Source organism: Lepidothrix coronata, unplaced genomic scaffold (genome assembly GCF_001604755.1).
Source record: "Lepidothrix coronata isolate B3197 unplaced genomic scaffold, Lepidothrix_coronata-1.0 Scaffold59, whole genome shotgun sequence".
Classification (NCBI taxonomy): domain Eukaryota; kingdom Metazoa; phylum Chordata; class Aves; order Passeriformes; family Pipridae; genus Lepidothrix; species Lepidothrix coronata.
The window spans coordinates 2,014,203-2,039,313 of record NW_016690239.1 but is presented as its reverse complement, the minus strand read 5'-3'; the positions used below and the strand labels follow the sequence as shown (position 1 = coordinate 2,039,313).

At 34.6% G+C, this 25,111-nt stretch overlaps 1 protein-coding gene across 1 annotated transcript in view; it reads right to left on the bottom strand.

The window, feature by feature from the left end:
* Nucleotides 1–25,111, bottom strand: part of MALRD1 (MAM and LDL receptor class A domain containing 1) — a 241,736-nt gene that overhangs the window by 44,692 nt on the left and 171,933 nt on the right. Inside the window, exons 33-35 of the mRNA XM_017817063.1 lie at nt 19,301–19,502; nt 3,494–3,769; nt 195–320 (exon numbers count right to left, since the gene is read on the bottom strand). Of these exons, the coding sequence (XP_017672552.1) occupies nt 195–320; nt 3,494–3,769; nt 19,301–19,502 (604 nt within the window). The remainder of the gene's footprint in view (nt 1–194; nt 321–3,493; nt 3,770–19,300; nt 19,503–25,111) is intronic.

The following is a 25,111-nucleotide window of genomic DNA, read 5'->3' as shown; positions in this document are numbered from 1 at the left end:
TAAGCATATTATTTTTATCTTTTTTTCCCTCTTTCATCTGTGTCATACTTTCATCAGGAAGACTCATGCCTGATATAATTTGATAGAGTTTTAGAAGAGGAAACTCGGTCAAGTTTGAGGACTGCCTAAAGATTCAGTAGAAAATAGCTATACTTTCTTTATTTCAAATTATATTTTTAAGCAAAACTAAGTACCTGAACAGCTGGACTCATCAAGGCTGAAATCAATGCAGTCTGCAATTCCATCACAACGCTGGGAGACTGCTATGCATTGATTAGTTGATGCACACAACAAAGAACCATTGAAACAATCTTTAATGGCTGAAACAAAAAGTAACATGGTGGTTATTATCCGCTGTATTTCTTTTTCTCACTGTTAAAAAACTACCAGAAGAAGCCTGATTCATACTGTAGGCTATAAACTTGCATCTGTGTGACCTCTACAAGCTTTCATCTTCAAAGGCATGTAACTTTACTACTGAGTTGCTAAATAAGTAAACAAATACAGAGCACAGATGGTAGAGAAACTGAATTTTCCCATATAATATTTGTGAAGAAGAGGAGGGCATATTAACTTAAAATGTTGAGACTGTAGGCTGCAAAACCCCAAAGAAAACCCGTAAAAAGATATCACAAAGCATAATCAACTTTCATTCATCCACCAGTTTTAAAATGATGGAATTAATTTTTTAACACATAATATTTTAACACATTACAGAGGGAACAGTCAAACAAATGGATCTAACTGCTAAATACTTTGCAATTCAAGACAATGACATTAAGTTATCAGTGCTGAGGCAAAGAATGTTAAGAGCACATGGAGACACTGAAAACAATGAAGACATGAAAGTGAAATTATTAGATTTTTGTCTATATTTAGTTTTGCAGGTCCAATTAAACCTGTAGAAAGTCTGTTTGAAAGAGTATAATCTTTAATATTTCCTAGGTATTTAAAACCTTCCAGGATCACAAGATTTTAGTTCACTACAGAAAACTCAGAAATCATTTTTTATTCATTGGTATTAGCACTCAACCAGATGGTGTCGGGATCTGTAAAAAAGTAATATATACATCCCATTGGTGCTAATATGTTTGTTTTGGATTAAATAGGTGAGATAATGTAACCTTCACTAAAACTGACAGCAAGAAAAGGGATGGCCCAGTAGAACATCTATAACTGGAAAACAGTTATATGATTTTCTTGTTAAAAGCAACTAATAATAAAATCCACTACATTAGTTGATATAAAACAGTATTAGCACACTACTGTACAACCTAACTGCTGTGTGAAGTCCACAGGAAATTCTGTCTGCATAAATCTCTAAGTCATGAAGAAAAGTATTTCTGTGGTACAAACTGTGGTTTTAGTAGAGATCTGACTAATGCTTTTTGTTTGTTTGTTTTGCTTTGTCCTGGCTTTCTTTTGAGCTTTATGCCTAATCTCTGCACGATGCATTTTGACAACTAGTCTTTATCCAAGAAGAAAACTTTCCCTGGTAAATTCCTGAATTCAGAACCCAGAACATTTTTGACCACCTCTTGTTATTAAATGAATGAAATTACTATGGGACACATAATGGAAGGTGTCAGTAATTCCTAAATCGAAGTTTTCTAAAATTCACCAGGTAGATTGGATCTGCATCAAGGAAAAAAAAATTAATTTTCAGTCTAAAATCTAAAAAAAATTAAAAAACACTCTCAATCTGTGCTATTATTACAGTACACGTACACTGGAGTTACTAGCAAAACAATAAATTTTTTAGATTATGCATAAATTTCAATAAAATAAATAAATTTTTTGAGATATTTACTTTTTCTCTCTGACCTTTCTCTGTTGACAAACTTCTATGGCTTTTCACATGTTTAAAGTAAAAAGCTAGAGATTAAATGCTTGCTCTCATGGCATACACAGTTTGATCTGAGCACCAGCTGTGACAGTAATCAGCTTTCCACTGATTCCATTCCAAACTAGCACTAACCACTTTCTTTTTGTTTTGCCTGCAACCAGTATCTTCTTCATAGAAGAAACACAAATCTCTGCTTCTGTATTTCTATCTTATAATGCCAATACTCACATGTTTCTATACTAATAACTGAGTAACACAATATGATTGCAGACTTGAATAAGTTTCCACCCCACTGAGAACCCCAAAGGTGTGCGACATCCATGGAGAATTTTTGTTCTTGGACTAGATCAGGATTTAATTTCCACTCAATCTGTGGGCATTATTTAGAAGTCAAAGCAATAAAATAAATTAAACAAAACAGAACAAACCACAAAACAAAAAAATAACCCCCCTCAAACAAACAAACCCCTCAAATTCCCCAACCCCCCAACATTTCAATTCTTTGGGGGATACTGATAATTATAGAAATCTTGTGGCTTTCAGATTTTGAGATTCTACATTACCTGCTGTGGTGTGGAGTTGGGATGTGCATGTAGTAGGACACAGCACAGAGGTCTAATGGAGGACAGATTGAAGAGGAAACAACTCAAAGGAAGATTAATGATGAGAGGGTTATTTCAAGAAAGGAATATATAAAATTTCTACATGCCTTTGGGTTATGTAGAATTTAAGATAAGAAATACCTCCAAAATCATGTCTTTTGCCAACAAGACCACAGAGCTCACTTCTAAACAAAAGACATACACAAATAGTCTGCCAAATCCATGCTAGTCTGATACACTAATTTGCTAAAATAAATAGCATGTGCAATGGCCTGTATTTATATTCAGTAGTTTTGATGCAAAATCTAAAGAACTCAAATTTCTAATCCTCTGCAAACTGATATTTACGGGGTTTTTTTTGTTCTGATAAGTATCAAATATAATGTTAGAAAAACTTTTACAACATGAAAAGTTTAGGAAGAAAAGTTTTTATATTCAAAAATCCTCTTTTTTTTTTTTTAATGTAGCCAATTATTTTGAAATTCCTAGAATGCATAGGCCTCAGTTCATGTATCAATAATGAAATATTTGAAATGGGCAGACATGCAGAGTTGTCCTTGTGTTTTGTTTGTGAGCCTTTTTCCTTGCTTGGGGCAGAGATTGCTGCTGCTGCATGAACAGACTTGATTTAAAAATCCTTGAAAGGTCAGGACTGTCTTGAATGTTACTGAATTATAGAACTGCTAAAGTCTATATATCATATTGGAATCAGAGATTACAGAGCCAATGCAAATGCAGCTGACTGATCTATGAAAAAAAAATAGAAATGCTTGCAATTATTAACAGAAATACAACAGAAATTTTTAAGCATTTACAAAAGTTGATAGGCAGGGAATAAGAATGCATAAGCGAAACTATTCGGAAATGTAAAGTGTCTCTGCAGTAAAGTGTCTCTGTAGCATTATATGTGATACATAGTATTTTTTTGATGAGGGAATGGTGAATTTTACATTATACTTCATTATATTGCTCTTTTTCTTTCCTAAAACTTCCCTGGTTTAGGCAAGCTAGCATTGCCATAACTATAGCAATGAAAGTAACTTACGGCAGCCAATTTCATCTTCGTTAAGGCGGCAGTCAGACACACCATCGCATTTCAGAAGGGATGGGATACAGCCAGTGGAGGGACATAGGAACTCTGTTTCCTTGCAGGAGCCTGGAGTCACGGTGGTAGGCCTCTCCATGGGACAATTCATTTCATCACTTCCATCCATACAATCTTCAACCCCGTTGCATCTTGCAGCGAGGGACAAACACTGCTGCACGTACGCACATGTGAACTTGTCACTGCTGCAAGTTGGAGGGTGTGGATCAGCTGATCCTACAGAAGAAAAAAGAATATTTATTGATTCTCTTCTTTGAGAAGTCATTCATACTGCCTTTGAGATATACATAAGGGCTGCTAGGACTGCAGCTGATTTTGCTTATTAAACTTTTTTAGAAAGCCCAATCCAAGTTCTATAAAAACACAGCTCATAAGTGCAGAACACAGTATTAAAAACATTTTGTCTCATATTAAGTCCATTGCTGTTGCTGCAGCATTTTGCTTCTAAAGCCCACGTTCAGCATTTATTTTGATCCTACTACTTCTTTTGGCATGTACACATAGAAAGGTTAATACTGAAGTATTAATAAATCTTGTCTTTCACCCTGTATCTGGAAAGCATTAAAATACCCCTCATGTTACAATCTTCCTCTATTTGTATTCTGAATAGGTGAAGAAAAATCAAAGACTATGTAAGTCTTGATCAACAAGGAGCACAGTTCATGGAAAGCTATAATGAAGGGTAAGGTCTGAACCTTCAGCAGAGTAAGAAAAAGATTTTCATGAAGTAACAACAAAGATTTTTACTGATATAGTGTATCATCACTCTGGTTCTATGGCTTACTTTGATGTGATAGAGAATTAAATCAAAGAAGATACTAGATAAAAGTAAGTTTCCAACATACAACTAAATTAAAAACATGTTCTTAAAATTTCAGACTTTAACTAATTCAGACAGCTGACAAAAAAAAAGAAATAGCCCATGCTTACTTGCATTGCTGGAAGAAAATACTGGAAAAAGCTTTCTGTGATCACGTATATATAAACAAATTTGTCTCAGACACTAAAGTCCCTCTTTCTTCCTGCAAAAATCATTGCAACTGAGTTTTACCAGCAGAGGATTCAGAACTATATGAGGAAACTGAATTCTAAGTAGCTGGCTAGGCTAATGTTGTATTCTTTATACCATCCATCTCTATGCTAGTGTCTACCATGGAAGCAATGTGATAGATTCCTGTGCTTTTTTTGTGCAGAGAAAAGAAAATAATCTCTAGAATTTAACTCTATACATTTAATCTTTTCAAAGTCAGTTTGCACCAGGTGAGTAAAGAATATAATATGATTGTTAGAGACAAGGAAAGACAAATTAATGTTACCACTTCTGTAAAGATAGGAGGCTTACTGTTGACTTGGGCTGAAGCAGAGCAGATCAGGCACAAAAGTTATGGATGGGTTTTAGCTTGTTTTTTGAAATGGTGCAAATATTGTTCTCCCACCTCAGATGTCAAATTTTACTGCCACATTAAGGCATGACGCTGTAAGGGAGTACCTGGATTTTGTCATGATTTTATGACTTCTAATCTACTGGTCATAGAAGTATGATTGTGTATTCTGCAGTACCAGAATACCAGGCAGGGGTTTTACAGCACAGGAACTTTACCGAAACATGCTCCTTTTCTAAGGTACCTCCATTGTGAATATCAGCATTTTGTACCAAAACCAATTAGCCTCTAATGCATTCAGATAAACCGAATACTAACCTTATTTTACTACTCTGTTTCTTGTGAAACCATTACAGGAAAAAGAGATCAAATTTCTGTCTAATATAGACCTTTTCTAGATGATAAATTTTTGGTTTTCATATTGACTTTATAAAAAAAGTCATAATTAAAACACTTCGTACAGTAGAACATTCCTGACATTATTTCCTACCACTAGTGTTATTACATTCTATCATGCTGCTAGAAAAATGTATTTGATACACTGAACATAATCTAAACATAAAACAATAGAAGTGGATTTTGATGCAGTGAAAGTAATAATCTAGTGATCTTTTGCCCTGTTTGTATTCAGAATTATGTCATAACTCTTTCAAAGATGTGTACGTGGGATTGAAAAGATTGTGGTTTCATGTCCTTTACAAATAGGTTAGTTAAAAAAAATTAGTTTCATTTATGCTACTTCAAAAGGCTTTTGAAAGTTGCCTTTAGGTAGTTGATTATCGACATTTAAATTGTAGATTGATTTTGAACAAATTAGATGTGTTCTATATTTTTCATTTTTTCCTACTTTAGTACTGTATTTTAGCAGATAGTTAATAATCGTAGTCCATCACGGTGTTAGAAATTGGTTTGTCATATAGAATTTGCATATAAGAATTATTTTGTATTTTTAGTTTGCACTTGCTCTAAGAAAGAAAAAGAAAAGGATGTGGATGATGAGTGAAAAGAAAAAGAACAGTACTGGAGATGGATTGCAGCTTTGAAAGAATCAAGAGAGGAAGAAGACTTTGTCTAAGATTATGGACTTTACCTTCCAATAAGGGACATTACAAATTAAGTTAGAGTTTAATGTTAAAACAGGCTTGTCAGGTTGTGTTTTGTAATGTTTGTAAAGAATCTACCCCCTATTATCCCTTGTTGATTCCCTTACAAGTTTGTTACTCCTCCCCTCTTGTTAATTATGCAATTGTGATTCCTCCCCTTTTGTCCATATCCAATCGTATCCTTTCCTTGGCAAACCCCTCCTCCTATTTGTAATATTCCAGAAAATTCCCCAGCTTCTCCTATATAAGGGGGAAACCATCTTAATAAAGTGTTCACTCCTGTTTCACCTACAATCTGTTTCTGACCCTTTGAGTGACCTTCCCCGTTTCCCTTAGCCAGGCTGTGTTAAAGAATATGATTATATCAATTTGCAAATTTTTTTTCTTTCTGTTACTCCTAACCCTTCCCTCACAGTGCCTAGGGGGCATTTAGACAGCAAAAATGACTTAAGCTGCAGTCAGTTCTGCTTAGACACGTGCTTTTCTCCTTGCATAGTCCTGTGCTGGTTTTTCTGTGCTTGTTCTGAGACAGTGGAAATCAATCCCAGTTCCAATACTTTTGACAGTCCTCTGGTTGCTTGTTTATGTTGCAGGAAAGATTGTATTTATAGGACATCTGTGAGCACTTCTGACCCAGTTTAATTTTCTATACCTATCTGGTTCATGATATGTATGTTTCTGATATGTTTCTATTCAACTTTGTTCTGTAGCCTGAAATCCCCTCTTAAACTCAATAAATCTTGAATGTGTTGCTTGTTATGAATCTGGTCTTGAGTGTTAAATTATTTTCAGGCTTTTGTAGCACTGATCAGTTTAGCCTTATGATCCCAATCATATAAATGAGCTTATGCATGCAAATAATCCCTCACTAAATTCAATATTTAGGCAAATGCTTAAATGCTTTATTGAATTGTGGATGATTATTATTATTATTATTATTATTATTATTATTATTCCTGACTTGCATACCAGTTATTTTAGAGTGTGCAGTATTCACTGAGGGCAGCAAAGATGTGTCCAATTTATGGTAGAGCTTAAATTAGGGGCAAGGTTAACCAGGGGTCTTGTTGAGGTCTGTTTTATGTTTTCAATTCATTAATAAAAATCCAAAATCATACCCTGAAATCAGCAAAATCATTTTCGATCAGAACCATGCATGAGATGAGGATATACCTCAAAGAACATAAGAATCTTCTCTTGCTTTTTAGCTCACATTATGTATTAGTTCACACTTGTTTGGTTTCAGATACAATAGGAAAATTGTGCTCTGGATGGCATTCTGTAAAACATCAGGGTTGCCATGGTCTACCAAAACTCCACTCCCAAGTTCAATCTATTTTCTTTAAATAAAGTAAGTTATAAATGCTTTTCTCAATTATAAATTAAATCTGCCTGGTAAAAATTTTGAAAATTTATAAAAATATTATTTTGTATATAGCTAACATTTAAAACAAACCAATTAGGAATATGCAAATGTAGAAAATCATTAACTAATTCCAACTGAAAAGAAATCTCAAGCAACATTAATGCAAAACTAATTACTTGTTTTCAAAACTACCATCTATGTAATTATTTATTTTAAGCTCATCATTATAGTATCTCCCACTGACATGTTTCTTTCTAAGAGTGGCAACATTCATTCTGTTTTCTTGCCACTGGGAAGAATTTAACTAACGGGTTAACACTGCAATGTGGTTTGCAGTGAAAAATGAGCTGGCACTAATGAGAGACTCATCATAAATGCCCTCCATGTGCTGAGTCACACAGTGGTACACACCCAACTCAGCCATGGAAACTAACTTTAAACTTATGCATATCCATGAATCTTATATTCCCCTCTTGAAGATATATACAGAAGTTATTTAAACAGGAAAACCTAAAGTATGGTTTTTTGATGCAAATTGGACTATTTCCTTGTGGCCCACAGGTAATTTCTGTCACTTCGTACTGTTAGACTCAACAATTACCTGATACTGGCATGCCAAGAAAATGTTTCCCTCACCTTTTCCCAAATGCAGAAAAGATGTTCCCAACACAGCACTCATCTGAGTGCCGCATGGCTCTCATTTTCAGACCACGTTCAGAAGTGGAGGAGATATTGTACAGGTTCCTTTTTTAAAAAGCACTATCTCTTTGAAACTGTTTAAGGATTTGGAGATAAAACTACTGAAAATAGTAAGTTCTAAGGAAGACAGGACAAAAGCTTTCTGTGTTCAGGCTGCATGACCACTAAAAAGCAGGACTAAATATCTTCAAGAATATGTTCAGTATTTGCACACAGATGAAAAGTAAACTAAACAAAAACAATTTCAGCAAGAATAACCTCTGCACTGCAAAACACTGTCTGAATTTAGATCTGCATGAAACAGCAGTAAATTGTTGATGTTCCATTACAGCTAAAGGAATCATGACTTTTTAAGTAGCAATATGAGTACACATCCTTATTTATTTTACTTTGCACTCTGTGTTTTATTTTGCATTTATTTTTACCTTTTATATGGCAAATAAACAAAATTAAAGAAAAGGTTTAAAAATGTGCATATAAAATCTACTTGTACATCACAAAAAAGACATTTTAATTAGCTCCTATAGCCTGATTTTTAATTTGGTCCTATTCCTTTGTGAAACTTATTCACAACAGCTGTGCTGGCTGAGTTATTATCTAAGGACAGGAAGTGCTACTGCACAGGCACTTTCACACTTTTAAGATAAGTTAGGTAGCTGAGGTAGATAGAAAAACATAAAAATCAGACAAGTGTGTAAAGCAAACAAAATTTGGCATGTACTGCTTCATGAACTGTAATAACTAGAACTGTATATATCTGTATTTCATTGTCATCAGATCAAATAAGTTCCTTTACATACATTTTTATTGCAGTGTGCTAACCATCAAAACATGTTTACAGTAAATAGAGCTCGTGAGCTGATGGAAGAAAGGAGCCTTTACAATATAAAAAGTATTAAGTCAATGAGTGCTCATTGTCAAGGACATAACTGCATGTTTGTGGGATAGGGATTTGTAGAAGGCTTACTGTTGTTTGATGAACGTTATCTGTACACACATGCTTTTTTGTTGTATTATGGCTTTGTCATCCATGGAGTGTAATGATCCTCTTTCCTGACTATAGAACAAACTCCACAGATCAGCATTGCAAATATTTCATCCATGAATCACAGGGATTCAGTCAGAGGAAACCACAGAACTGCTATTACCCAAAGATTAATATAACATAAGCATTTATATTACACAGTCATTAGCACAGCAAGAAACACACAAACATGCTTAATTTGAATGAAGCAACACCTCCAGGCTATACTCCTCTTTTCTGCCTTTCTTCTTCAAATACCAAGATCTTTGGTGCAGAGTAGCTCTCCATTTATATTTATATATCACCTGTAACAGTGAATTTAATGAAGACTAGTGGACATTGGCACTAGAGTCAACACCAGGAAGCATGGAATAAAGTTACCACATATGCTATTAGGCAGCATTTGCTCATTTGTATCAGAGCTCACTCTAAAGCCCATTTGAGTAAATGGGACAACTCATATTGATTTTAATGGGCCTTGCATCAGACACTTGAAAACTAACAACCTGTCTGTACATTTGCATAAGTAATTTGCCTAGTTAATCTAATAAAAACAGTGGACCTATTAACTGTAGCTAAAAGAGGCCAAAAATAACTTCCTCCAATAGTTTACATTAGACAAGAGTATAAATTAATTACAGGCCCAATCCAGTGCATTCATTAAGTTGAAATAGGTGTCAGTCCTCACTTTCGCTTCAATAAACACTGGATCAGGGCATGAAATCAGCCCTTTCAAGGTGGCTGCAAGGAAACAACCTTGTTAAAAAAATTAATCAGACTAAAGTTCCTCAAATACTTTAACAATCTGTCCATGAAATTTTATCAGTTTCAATAAAGCTTCTGCTAGAAAATAAAATGTTAATTTCCAAGTTTGTAAAAAAGATGAAAAAAGGGGGAAATTGAGTCTGACCAATTGAGTCTTTAAGTCTCTCCCCTTCATGACAAGACAGAGGTACGTGGCAGGGTGCTGAAAAGGGTCCCAGAGACCCTGTTACAAAGCTGAAATTAACAAAAGCAGAACCTGGCCCAGTGACTTCAGAGTTTTATATGTCTTGTGCAGAATTTATTTTAAATGATTACAGTTTGCTAACATACAAACATATTGGAAAACAGACAGGTTTACTGCCAGTAAAATCAAGCTATGATTTAGTTTTCACTCAGAGAACTAGTGCTTCTGGCTGGAACACACTGACTACCTGTGACAGCAATATGGCAATATTTACCATATTTCTGCTAAGAAGAGTACAGGAATTGCTAGCTATGCCTGCTATTGTGATGGATTTATTTGCTTGTTTATTTATTAGGAACAATGATGAATTGGAGAGGCTCTGAAGCTTTAGTTTTCAAAGAAAATGAAGTGGGCTGAACTATAGGACAGGTTTCAGTGGAGGAAAGAACAGTTTCTTGGAATCAGCACATTTTCATAAGTGGGATGAGAACATAACACTATCTTTTATTTCTCAGCTTCTGCAAAAAGGTACAAATTTATCATTACCAGTTGAGAAGAGCCCTAAAGAAAAGATTGATATACTTTCTGAGATAAATCTGGCTTGTGATTTACACTTATCGAGGAGATGGGTAAGTTTTACATAATGAAGAACCTGAGAATTTTCTTTTCTGTAAGATAGTATCATGAAATCATTTCATTCCAAAAATTATTTCTGTCCATCCCTCCAAGGAAATATGCTGATTTTTATGAACGAACTTAACAAGGCAAAATGTCATCTCTGTGATTTGAGGGTTTTTTTGGTGTAAACAAATGGGGTTTGGAGGTTCAATATTAATGAAACTATTTTAATACACTATTAATAAATCCAAAGATTTTTAATTTCCCAAAAGACATCTAGCTCGATTCAGAAGATTTCAGTATTCTGTACAAGTTATAAGAATGCCGAGAGAAACTGAAGAATTTGGACAAAGTACATTTATTGATTTAAACTTACACAGCATATTCAGGACTTGCCAATAATTATGCTAGTTTATACAGTGTGATTATCTTATCCTAAAATTGTTCCCAGTTCCTTTTCTAAGAAATCCACAAAAGTTTTTCTTTGGTGCCAGATAGGTCTGTGCACTGGAAGATACTAGAACAGGCTGAAAAAGCTCTCTAAGGTACTATGTCTTAAATCATAATTTTTACTCTAAAAATGCAGAAATACTCTATCTCTGCCAAGCAAAGAGTATCTAAAGCATACACTGATTGGTTTCAGGGAAAAAATAATTAAATAAAGAAACTGTTTACAAATTTTCCTGGTATCTCCAGTCCTCTGTTAGTACTAATCTTTCCTCTTACCCTCCTTTGTTTTTATAGGCAGCCTCCCTCAACAGCTCCCCCTGATTCATTTCTTGCCCTTGAGGAAAGAAACTCCCTAAGTTTCTTCTTTTTATATCCCTGAGAAAAAAATAACCTGATAGAGATTTCTGCTTCACTGCAAGCATGAGCAGACAAGCTATCAGTGATTCCCTTGGCTCTGCAACTAAAAGAAATCAGAAGTTAAGTCTCCTCTACAGAGTTTTTCCCCATGATCTAACACTACAGTATCAGCAACTCGGGCAGTTAAATCTTCCAGTATTTCCTACACTCAGGCTCTGGGAGTTTCACAGGATCATTGACTCTAAGGTTTTCTCAGATGAGTCCTGTTCTGCTGCAGAATTTTCTCAATGTTGCCTCACACACACACGCACACACAGGGACACAGACTCACACAGGGACACAGACACACACAGGCACACCCCTCAGCAACATTCTCTCTGTGCCACTGGGCAATTTTTTTTGCACAAACTTCACACAAACACCTACTCTACTTTTTGGGTTGTCTCTTAATTAGATACAAGTTTCATTTATGCTTTTCTAGTAGTAAAAAGGGACCTACTCAAACTACTGGAGAGCATATAAAATCATCTAAAAATGAATGGCTTCTAGGCTATTTCATTATTTGATTAGTTTGCCCATAATGCTTATTGCTGGTCTGCCAATTTAGGGTCTGTATAGGAGAAACATTTTGGTCAATTCATATTTTGCTTCCTGTTCAATTCAGGATTCTATATTTTGATAACCCTGAAAACAAAAATGGTTTGCACATTTCCAAACTAACACTCAAAACTACAGAGGTTATTTTGTTTCATTTTCTTTTTAGTTGGCAGGCAGATAACATTATGCAATAAGAAATAGTTATGCAGGTAGTTATCAAATACTTTTGAAATATTTGGACACTGTAGCTATATGCTGTTTAGAAAAACTTCATAAAGGTAAATAATTTCACATTTAGAGGAGCGACCCTGAGATTAGCTCAGTTGATGCCAAGGACACCCAGGTCATGGGTTTGATCCCTGTATGGGTCGTTCACTTAAGAGTTGGACTTGATGATCTTTGTGGGTCCCTTCCAGCTCAGAATATTCTGTGACTGTGGTATCTGAATAGTGTGCACAGAGAAAACAAAACATTCAATTATCTCTCATCTCTGTATTGGAAAAAGTAAAAGAGAGCTGTGAGTAAAGAGTATTCAATAATGTGGTTAAAGATTGTCATTATGTATAAACACACAGATCCTGTTGCGAAGCAAATGGGAGACTGTGGCAGGAAGAACAGGGAAGGTTTATAAACAATCAGGATTCAAAGAGTGTGTTTCATGAAGCAGAGATAAAATACGGGGAAAAAGTCTTCAATATGTGGTTGAGCACTGGAACAGGCTCCCCAGGGAAGTGGTCAAAGCACCAAGCCTGACAGAGTTCAAGAAGAGTTTGGACAGTGCTTTCAGGCACATGGTGTGATTCTTGGGGATGGTCCTGTGCAGGGCTAAGAGTTGGACTTGATGATTTTTGTGGGTCCCTTCCAACTCATTATATTCTCTGATTCTATGAAATATATTCTATGAGAAACAAAGAAATAATAACTAGCCAAGATGTTATGACAGTATTTCCAAGCATATGTGCCTTTGCTCTGTGGTTTCTTATCTGAAATCAAAAGGGGAGTTACTCCCTTTTTTTGAAAATTAGATACCTTCAAGACACCAGATATGATCTAAAATTATAGTGGTTCAGACTAATATTGATTCTTAAAACCTTAACCAGCCACATAGATTTTTATTTTTTCACTATTTCTTTTCTTTTCTTTCTTTCTTTCTTTCTTTCTTTCTTTCTTTCTTTCTTTCTTTCTTTCTTTCTTTCTTTCTTTCTGCTATCTAGCTATATGGAAATAGTCTTTATAGTCACTATTCCTTTATACTGTTATTAAATGAAGAAGTATTGGAATCTATCTTCATTCTGCTGTGTTTGAGTTATAAAAACTCATAAGCAGTTTGAAATAAATGACAATGATAAAGTTCAATCCTTCCACCTTGAACAAAGACTATGGCCTTATAACTTTGGCCTTTGGGGACACCTTCCTTCTCACCTTGGTGCCTGAACTTGCACTTATCATTACTTTTTGGTATGATATACCATATATTCTGCTGTTGGTTGGAGGTCAATACAAATTATTTAACTCTGAAGGAACTTCAGGATTGGTCTGTCAGGTATGCATCTACTGTGAGATCTGAAACTGTATTTTGGAGAAGTCTTAAAGAAATCCTACCCACCAGACAAAAGAGTGAATCACCAAGGTTTAAATAAAAGTTTCATACATTTCAAGACCTGAATGAGAAAGCACTGAACAGCTTTTATATTCATGAATATAAGCCTAGATTCATACAAGCAGCAGCATATAATTAAATTTCTGAATATTAAAAATTTCCCTGGTGTTAAAAGGAGAACACACAAGTTCAAAGGAAAAAAACAAAACCACTGAGGATCATTATTATGAGACTATGTATGGCTCAGGAAGGTTAAATTACAAATGGCTGGCAACAGGGAATGCATTGGAGAAAAACTAAATATGGTTCCCCTTTTCTTATACTCTTTCCCAGGCAGGTTGGAGACAGGTTATATTTCCAGATGCACTTTTTCCTTGCTTACTATGGCTGCCCAGAAGTTCTGAGTGTGTTTATCCTAAATTTTGATTGAAATTTTTTTCCCTTTGTCACACAGTTCTTTGCAATATCACCCCTTCTAGAAAGTTAGAAAAGGTGATCTATAGGGACTGACGTAGCCATATCTCATGACTGTCTTGTTATGGCTCAAAGAAGTTGAAGATTCAGTCTCTGGAGGGTATTAGGTTTTATGGTACTGGGAAGCCTTTGCGCAAATTTTTTAAAAAGACCTATATAGGTGACTTGGACTTGAATGTAAAGCCAAAACCAGCCTTGTAATTCGCAGATTCTGATTTGTTTCTTCTATTTGTTTCTTCACGACGAGTGGAAGCTTGCTTATAATAATAAGGATTATTTGAAACCTTTACAGAAGGTCTAGTTTGTGCTACGGAGCAATGGGGAGACTTAGAAGTGTTATGCCATGTCAAACCAAACTTTTCACCTAAGTGAAAACTGTCAAAAACCACCAAATACTTTACTGCACTTCTGCACCTAAAAGGAAAATCTGGCTCTTTTGTTGATAACCTATGTGATGAAGTCAAGAACTATAACAATATCAGAAAAAAACTCAACCCACAGCAGTCTGGAAAATAGCAGTTTTTGTATTCATGCTTCCACCAGTATCAGATGACAGTGTTAGAGAGAACATGTCCTGTCTGTGCTGAGTGTTTTGCATTATCTGAGTTGCTTTTTTATCTCCAGTGTATCCTTATATAATGATTTTTTTCTACTGCAGCCAAATCTTCCAGATGAGAAGAAAGCTGCAGCAGGGTGTGGGGGAAAATTTGTAACATGTAAATCCTTTCTCATGTGTTAAGTTTACAGGCTAAAAAGACATTTAAAAAAAAATGTTTTGTAAAGAAAGGAAATTATAAAAGTACAGAAGTAGAAGTAGCTTGAAAATAAAATAAAGAAAGATGATGAAAAGTAGTTCATCAGAAGAAAACAGAAAGAAACAGAAGAAAAGGAAAATACTTCAGATAGCATTAAGCAACTGCAGGAAGTAAACTATGAAGGCAAACAGACTAAAAACAGAAATTAAAAAAAAACATACTGATAAGGAAAGATGGAGTTAAAGAATAGACACAGAGGCACATCCAGATTTATTTCATTCATATTAATTATTTCACTAAGCAATACTAATACTGAGCTGGTGATAAGCATGACTGATGGTGGAAAAACAAATATGGCTTTCTCACTCTAGAGCCTCAGGCACTGCATGATATTTGCATTCCTGTTTATACTAAAGATTCATCCCAAATATTCATTTAAAAGTGTCAGCACTATTTTTTTGAATAAACCAAAACATTAAGGCAATTACTTAAAGCAGTACAATTTGAGTTCACAAAGAGCTGCTGCTAAATAGGGCCTAGTGGGTGACTTCACTGCATGAAAGAGTTGGAGCAGCATTCGGTGCTGACTTTGTACTGAGATTTACCTTCCAGTAGCAGATCTCCACAAGCACAGACATTTTGCTTGGGTGATCTCCGGAAGATATCACAAAATATATTTACTATTTATTTGTTTCTTGAGAATACTGTTCCAATACATAGAAATGCTATTTAACTAGTATGTTACTATTTAAATTACACAGAATTTGTCCATCTGGTTTATTTTTCCAGTAATGAGTGAATGACAAAACATAGTATTCTGATTTTCATAAGCAGAATAAAGTTTGGATATTAGGCATTTTTGTGCTAGTGTTAGGATTTAAATGAGGTATATCCGTAATTTTTAGAATTTCTGTGATGCCTCCTGTTTCAGCTGAACTAGAAATACTACAAGAAAGTTATTAATGAATACAAAATCTGATTGAATACTTTGGAATTTTTGGTCCATCTGAAATCAGAAATTGACTTTTTTTAACTTTTATTTTCAGAAATTGTGACATTAAATAAAAATCAAAGGTGTTTGTTTTTGGGTTTTTTGTTTGTTTTTTTTTAGATTAAGCAATTACTTAAAAGTTTAATGAAAATTACTAGAACTGAGTAACAACTAAATTCCTTGGTTCCTAGGATGCACTAATTCCTGTAAAATAAGATCACACAATTTTATCAGCAGAAAGTCATGGCCCTTGAAAAGTGATAAGAGAACATCTCATTTAGAAGATAACTCTGAACTTAGCTAGATCCCTTGCCACTGATGGCTGGTGCTGCAGCTTCCTCTGCATCTACATCAGCTAGAAGCTACTTCTGCAGTAGGCCTAGCTTGACTTAGCACTAGCCTGACCACAGTTTATTTAAATGTTCAGAAGTATTCTTGGATATCTAGAAACTCTCATGGCTAATGGGGGTTGACTACTTAAAAACATAAAAACCACAACTGAATTAGAGCTGCTGGTAATGGTTTATTACTTGGAACTCCCAACCAGCTAAATTGCGATTGCTTCTATTTAGAACATGTTGCCTCAGGAAGCCCAAAGTAATTAAAGAAAAGCTGAGAAATAGTAATACAGAGAGACAAGAAATATCTGCAGTAGCAAAGCTACCTTCTAAAAGAATAGACGTTACACAAAACCTGTACCGCAGGTAATACACTTTTCTTTGAGCTAGGTCTGAATAAACATAATGAGCAAAAATCAAAGCAGGACTGACAATGGATTGGGTAAACTTTCCCACAGTTTCTGTAACAGAAAAATATTCCTGCTGAAATATCTACAGGACAGTGCTTTTATACCATTTGAGGATAATATCTTCAAATTTTACCATTGTTTCTGCCGATCTGGGGTCCGGTAGCATGGCAATGGTGTTTGGGCGATTATGTTATCTCAAGGAAAGTATTAAGATTTTCTTTGGCTAGTTCTTTATTGAGTGTGTATACCTGTTTTTGGTTTTTTTTTGTTTAGTCCCTTTTCCCTTTCCCTTTTCTGTTTTCAGGTATTGGGTTTTTTCTCTTATGTATATATAGTTTTTGTAATTGTATATAAATGTAATATAAGTGTAAATATATATATATATATTGCTTTAGCTCTCTCTTATTTCGGTTCTCTTGTTTGTTTTTTTCTTTTCCCTTGGTTTTGGCGGGGGGGAGCTCTTGCGGTGGGGGTTTGGAGACTTGGCAGGGAGCCAGCTCTAAACCACCAAAACTATCTGAATTTTGAAGAAGTTATTCAGTGACAACTATTAGTGAAAAATAGCACCTCCTCCTAAGCAGCTGCTTTTTGTCAGGAACAGTATTAAAAAGTCAGAGATAAGTTCTTCTTCCTAAACTTCTGCGGTTTATTTTATTACTTGGGTTTTGTGCAGTTCTCTTGCCTCTTCACAAGCACAGACTTGGCCTACCTGGCTAACAAGGATTATTAGCATAGAACTTTTCCAGGGGCAGTACAAAACCAATCTTAAGTAAGAGCATCAAGATATAGTTTTTTGTCTGGAGAGGAGATTATGTATCAAGTAAAAAACTCCATGTAGATAGGGCATGAATTTTTGACTTATTCAACAATACAACTCTAAGAAATCTTCTTAAGCCCAAACTTACAATATATTGTATTTGTAAGACAGAGAGTGTGTGATACAAGTGAGATACTTCGAAGTATTCTACAACTGGAAAATCTCTAGAGAAAAATAAGGTGATTAGAAAATGTTGCTTCATTAAAATTACCTTATTTGTGTAGTTATGATTATTTCAGAATTCCTTAATATACACTTTCCATGGAACATCTTTTTCCTTTCTCTGAATTCAGGCTTGTTCATAATAAATCACCAAAATGTAAGTTCCACAAAATTAGAAAATTGAGTTGTATAAATTGTTGAAACACAGAACTAGGTCTTCCAGTTAATTACAGGTACTTAAAATATATAATTTGAACATTTCCCTATTATGCTATATTATGCATGAAACTGCCTATGTAATTCTTAAGACATGGCTAACAAAAGTGATTTACATAATAAGGGTAGAACAAATGCCTGTTTATGTACATAGTCTGCAGCTCACTGAATAACATTCCAAAATATTATTTGTCTGAACCTATTCTGACAAAATAAACAAACCTTTTGTTGAGCTTAAGACTCAGCAAATACCACCTGTGTGAACATATTCTTTCACTTTAAGCTTTAATCAGCATGTGGTTAATTGTTCAAGGAGGTGCTTACCACAATAAAAGTAATAAAGAAAAATTATCCTGAACAGTATGACAGCTAGTTCATACACAGGCTATCCTATCCAAACAAGAGTTGTTTAATAGGAAGAAAAGTATCCAAGATTTTTATAATCTTACTATTGATATTTATTTAACCATAATCATTCCTATTTGTTCCTTGTGAATGAAGTTCTGCACAAGAAGTTTTCTGTTTCTTTGGTTTTCTTCCTCTCTTGACTTTTCAAAATAAGGAATGGCTAGTATTTCTATTAGAATCTGTATTTGCAAATACATTGCTCTTTTTCTGATACTGTATCGTGCTATATTTTGTTTGCAGAGTAAAGCACTGCCTTCCACAGGCAGGGCATTATCAAACCTTAGAATTTTTTTCTACACAGATCAAGTCACTTAAATTGTCTAGCAGAAATGAGATTGTAAACTCTCAAGAGCCTGGCAGTGAGGCAAATACATGACACTGCTGAGATATTTTATGAAGAAAATGAAGATAAAGAACTAACATATTTTAAAAAAATTGTGAACCACTTTGATATTCATCCATCCCAAAATAAAACCTTCACTAATTTTTTTCATTCGGGAGAAAACCAATGTATTTGAATGATAGTAGATCCTTCTCAACTATGGTTCATAATAGTACTAAGAGGCTCTAAATGGAAGTAATACTCTGAGTTGGTATAACTATTCATATATTCAAATTCTAGCTATAATACAAAACTGTCATCCACAAACCATGAGAAAATAACTTTATTCAGACACTGCACTCAGACAACAAATAGATAGGAGCCCCTCTGATAGGTATAATGGCTTTCCTTTAGGGAACAAATGAAAAAAATTGCCATGAGGGTCATACATGATAAATTTGATCTTTCCTTTTCACATTTTTCTTTCCTTTGAAAAACACATAGTTCTTTGCATGATTATGCTGCACCCATTTCTTTTCTACTGTTTTTTTTTGGAATTAAGTAAAAACGTACAAGTATTGTAATAATTTGAAAAGGAAAATATTTCAGTTTTTGTAACTGTGATACACATTGAAATATGAAATGCCACAATTTTCCTTTCCCTCTGAAAAGAAAAACATATATTAGATATATCTGTGTAATAGCATACCTCCATCAATGCATTCTGGGGTGAAAGAAATATCATCTAGAGCAAATTCTGTGGGTTCACTCCACCCCACTTCAGCTTCAAAGGCAACTCTGAAAGGGCTGTTACTGGAGAGGACTACACTTGCATACATCCATTTGTTTTCTTCGTTTCTACTAGAAGACCACATAAGAATATCCATTCCATGTTCTTCAACTGTATATACCTGTTGATGACAAAACCCAAGAGATGCAACTGAATCAGCATTAAGCAACAGGAAAGCGGGGAACTAGAGGAACACAACCCAGCAGTGCAGCTCCTGCCTGGATAGTGCTTAGATATGGTTGAAATCCACATCCTATTGGTGATGACCAGATGTTACTGAATAATTTTGCCAATGCTAGTTCAGCTTCAAGTAAAAAGCTGCTAAGAAAAGAAAATCAAAAGAACTGTTAATACAATCACTAATATGAAAACCTACAGACAATCTCGGTCTGATGTATAGAAGTTAATGAGTAAAGACTTAACCCCAAATTAATCTGAAAATTGAAGAAAAGACTGAAAAGAATCTTGAGTTATCCTTTCTTCTCTAAAAGGTGACCTCCTTATAGTTGATAGATGGAATGAAGATTTTAGAGATAAAAATAAAAGGCTTAGCAACTAGGGATTGAAGGTTGTTATCTGGTACAAGCAATTTATGATAAAATATTTCAGACAGTCACAGAAAATTATTGCAAGCATATTTATCAAAGCCATGAATAAAAATAAATAACATAATTATATAGTGAAAACAGTAAGTAAGACAAAGAATGAAGTCACAATTATCCAAGAACTGATGAATTTGTGCTAAGCACATGAAACTGAAGAATACAGAGGTAATTGCTCTTCCCATTCAAATATTCAAAATCCTTATACAATCTAAACCAGGTCAAAAATAATGAAAAAGAACTGGAGTAAAGAAAATAGGCATACTCTAACCATTCCAGATGATAACTATTTCTTTAAGAGCCTGAATATTTTAATCATTATCCTCTCTTCATCACTTTCAACAACACGCTTCTATTAAGCCTTTAAACTAATTTTCCAGAGACCCATAGATTCATGTTGCCAACTGAATGTCCCAGTTCAATGATGGAACAGAAAACCCGAGGCTCAAGAAAGTTATAAACAAACCTCTACTAATGATCTGTATAACTAAATAACCTTGATTCTCCCAGTCAACCTAGTAGGACAAATGAGCTAAAAACCTAAACGGCACCATGAACCACATACTTTGTAGAACTTGATGTATTGATTAAAATATCTCTGATGCCTGATGCTCTTGAAAGTTATTTCATTTTTAGAGCAGGTGAGCATCAAGAATACTGATATACAATAATCCAAGTCAGGACCTAATTTAGTCAAGCCTGATATTTGGTTAAAGGACTGTGTAACAGCAATATCTTGTACTCTCTCCCTAAAAGAGGAGAGAGTACATATTGCAGGGCTAAAAGGACAAGTGTCAAGAAGAAATAGCTGATTCAACTCATATAATAAAATTAAGAACTATTTGTAACAGTATTCCAGACTCTAAGGCCTTAATAAGTTGAAACCCTTGATTAGAATAACTCTACATGTGAGGTTAGGACTAAGTTACAATACCTGTGTGTGTCTCTACAACCATTCACTATTCTACCAGTCATGAAAGACAACAATCTTGATGATCTAGAATTTTACAGCACATAACAATGTTATTGTGGTTTTAGCTATTACTGTATCATTCAGTATTAATTTCTCCTAAAAAATGAGATAATATCACTTTCAATATATCTTGTTGTTAAGTCTCGCAGCGGTGCAAATACATGTTGGGAAAGTGGGAAGAATCAAAAGCATTTGAAGACAATACTGGAATCTCTTTTACAGGACAGTTAAAGATTGTTCTATTATTTAAAACCATATTTTTTTCCCACTTCTTTTGCTCAGGTTAGCAGGAGAAGTTTATCATACTAAAAATTTCAAGGCACAATACTTGCTTGAACAGTTCTATGTACAGAGGAATTCCGTCATGTCCATACAAAGCCTGGTCTCAGATGGAGCATGGAATCATTCTGTGTACATACAGATCAATCCCACAGCTCAAATTCAGTACAAACCATAAATCAACCAGGAAACCTGCTGTATATTTACTGACCAATGTGTTTGGAATGGCAGAAAGTCAAACTGGGTTTTAAGTGTGACATTTTCATGACATTCGCTACTGTTCACATAGATGCAAAGTAGTTTTATATCCTTGCCTTTCTTTTCCTTGAGATTTAATTTATATTTATCAAAGAGTAAGGATGTGCAGATATGTAATTATTATAGATTAGTTTATATGTTGTGGTGATTTATGTGGCTCTGTGCTCAGTTAGACTAAAGTTTAAACCTGGTGTATGGTTTCTCATAATAATCACACAGGTAATCTGAGGAAACTGATAGCATTTAGTGGAAATCACTAAACTGGTTCATTGGAAATCTCAGTTGAGCTCCCAGCTCTGCTCCATTTGTCATTCCACTACTGGCCAAAGTACTTCTGAATACTTTTACTTCAGTTCTCCAAGTCTTTATGTATCCATAACTATGCCAGGAATTGATCTGTGTTCTTAAATGTCTTCTAAAAAATTTAGATGAATTTTTGAAAAGAATAATACGTGTTTGAAAATGCATGGTAAATCCAAAGGAATTAAAGGAGAGTTCAGAAAAATGGGAAGCCCAAGGACTCTGTACCTTTAGCTGGGTACGGATCTTATTCTCTTAGAGATTGTGCCAAGTGAAAGTGAAGAAATAACTGTAAGATATAATACTATATTCTTTCCTGGGACTACCCATGTCACTGAGAGTTTGAAGCATCTTCTAAGTCAGGAAGTACATTAAGTGTATGCAGGATTTTTACTGGCCTGTATAAAAATATACAGCACATGAAAGGTAGAGCAAATTCTCATAGATAAGATCTCCCTAAGCCCTGGAAAGGTGTAGCTGTGTGGCACTTAATAGCTCCAGAGACTACACTACCTCCTTGCACAGCGTCCCACGAATTGTGTACAAGCCAGCCTGATAGTGGAAACAATTTCAGATGTGACAGAGAAAAAAACTAGCAAGATGAATCTCACTCTATGGTATGTAATGAAAAAACAAAGAAACAAACAAACAAACAAACCACAACAAAACAAGCAATCAAAAAACCCCAACCAAACAAGTTGTAACAAAGTCCTATTGAACAACTCTGTATCAGTCTGGTAAGACTGTGCTCCAGACTAATACTGATCTAGCTGGTCTGCAGAGAACAACATTCTTCAGAAGATTCCATTACCCTCCCTCAAAATCATGAGTTAGTTCCAATTCTGAACAGAATGTCCTGTGTGTTAGAAACTTTCGAATCCTTCTTTCAACTTCTATTTCATTCTGGGGATGGTGAAAGTGCATGTACTTTTGAAGGTCATGAAATATAAACTTTTTCTACTTAGTCATCATCAGCTACAACTCAGGTGGCTATCCTATACCCCATCCTGATTTTCAAGATAATTATCTTCCTGATCTTGCCTGAATCTAGCAGTTGGCATGCTGGATGGTGCTATGTTCCACCTGAACTGCCCAATAACTGAGAAGCCAATGCAGATCTAAAGGGTGTCTAATAAGGGATGTATTCTCCTGTTGTTTACAACACATAGCCTTTAATTGCCAGCCAAGGAAGAAGGAAAATCTTGAGAAAGACAACCTGTATTTTCACTTCATTAGGCATCAGAGGCTTGAGTTAGCTGAGGAAACTTTTCACTGACTCCAATGAATAATGATGCTATGTTTTCTGCTTTACATCCTTAAAATCATGCACTTGAACTCCTCATGTTCCTTAGCAGTTATCATTGCACATTTTCCTTGGACTGAACCTACACCAGAGACAAGCTGAAACTGTTTCTCTAAAGTCCAAAAATCAGATTACAAAATTGTATCACATTTCACTCTCACAATAGAGAAGCACTTAAAAAAATTACTTGTCTCTTTTCTCTTTATTTCTCTAAACCTTTGTTTAAAGTAACAAAAAATTTCATCCAAACATTAATTTGAAACAATAACAAATTATCTGTTCTATAATAAAATCCATTATACCTCAGTTTTGTTAGTATCAACAAATACCAAAGCAGAAAACTGATATATCAGTTATACTATCACATAGGGAATTAATTTTAGTTTTAATTCTCAACTGTATGAAAAACTTCCTAAATAAACGGGCAAAGAAAGAATGCTAAAACATAATAAAAGCTGAATATTTTCAGTCTAACTGACAGATGATCAAAAAGATCCACAATGGAAACAAAGAGATGTGAAAAACCCATTCATTCCTTGCTGAAACTGCTCTCCCGCACCATTAAATGCAACTAAATAGTCATAATATGCAAAGAGAAATATGGGACTTTTTTAGAAATTTACTTATGCATCATAATTCAGCAAAATTTGTTTGTACTGAGGGCTATTCTCGTTCAGAGCACATTAATTGATATATTAGACCAACTATGTATTTAGTGCTGAATAACTTCCACCTCAAACACTGTCACCACATACTTCTAAGGAAAACTAGTGGTTTTGTACTTAATAATTACTAAGCAATTTTTACTCCTGTTGGCAAATAGTTGACTAAAGTCCTGAAGCATTAGTATTCAGATCTCTTTCAAATAGCATCCATTCTATGTTAATTCAAAAGTTGCTGTAAACTTTGTGTCCTTTTTAAAAATAATAATAGCCTATGCTTTCACTTTCTCTATGAACAAATTACAGAGTTTATGACAATGGAATTGTGCAGTTGAAATGTGCACTATGAATACAGAAAAGAAGCATTTCTAGTTCCTTTTTCTTCAGTGACTATTTGTTTTCTAGGGTAAAAAAAAGATTATTCCTATAACTTTACCTTATTTTGGGTAGTTCTACCACATCTACTTCCTATACCAATACAGTCTTCCTTTTTATCTTTCTTTTTTACAGGTCCCTCTATGTTATTTTAATCACACACCTCAGTACGTCCTATCTGCAGTCCTTTTTTTTTTAGTTCAGACTTGACCAGAGAGCTGTTTTTTAGATAAGAGCTATAACATCAGCTTTTGTACTGATGTTATTATATTCCAACACATTATTCAGACTTCCTATTACAGTTTGACTTTCACCTCCAGTGCAAACTGAAAAAAAATCTTTACAGAGCTCTTGCTTTAGAAGTTCTGGGCTGTTGGCTTTACTGCTTTTTTGTTTGTTCTTTTTGGACTTTTCTTCTTTTTCACTTGAATGGTTACAGGTAATTTATATTCTTGATTTAATATCAGCAAGAGTTGATGCTTAAATAGATTATTAGTTTTATAGAAAAGAGCAAAATGTCCATATGGGTAAATTGAGCCTGTGACAGGACGATATTCCTTGCTGAGTGCTTCAGTCTGTTGTGAATGCTGTTACATGTTTCTACATAAAAAGTGCACGTTGCAAAACCATAAACAGAGAACTTTATTTGTGTGTGGAAGTAAGACAATTCTTTATGGATCTCTTTATGAAATTGAAGGCAATAAGAGTTAATTAAACTAGTCTGTTTAAAATGAAAAAGAAAAAAAAAACTAAAAAGCAGACTCTGTGTGACCATCTGCCCACTAACTCACACATAGGCCACACACACCTACTTATTCAGAAACACTAAGTGTTCTGGGAAGCTTGGAAACATTCAGAAGCTCTTTCAAAAAGTCTCACTGTCAATCTTGCACACTGTAATGTCCAAGATACTTGAATTTAAACAAGTAGATAATAATAGATAATCTCGTAATATTTAGCTATCAACAAATTAAAAAA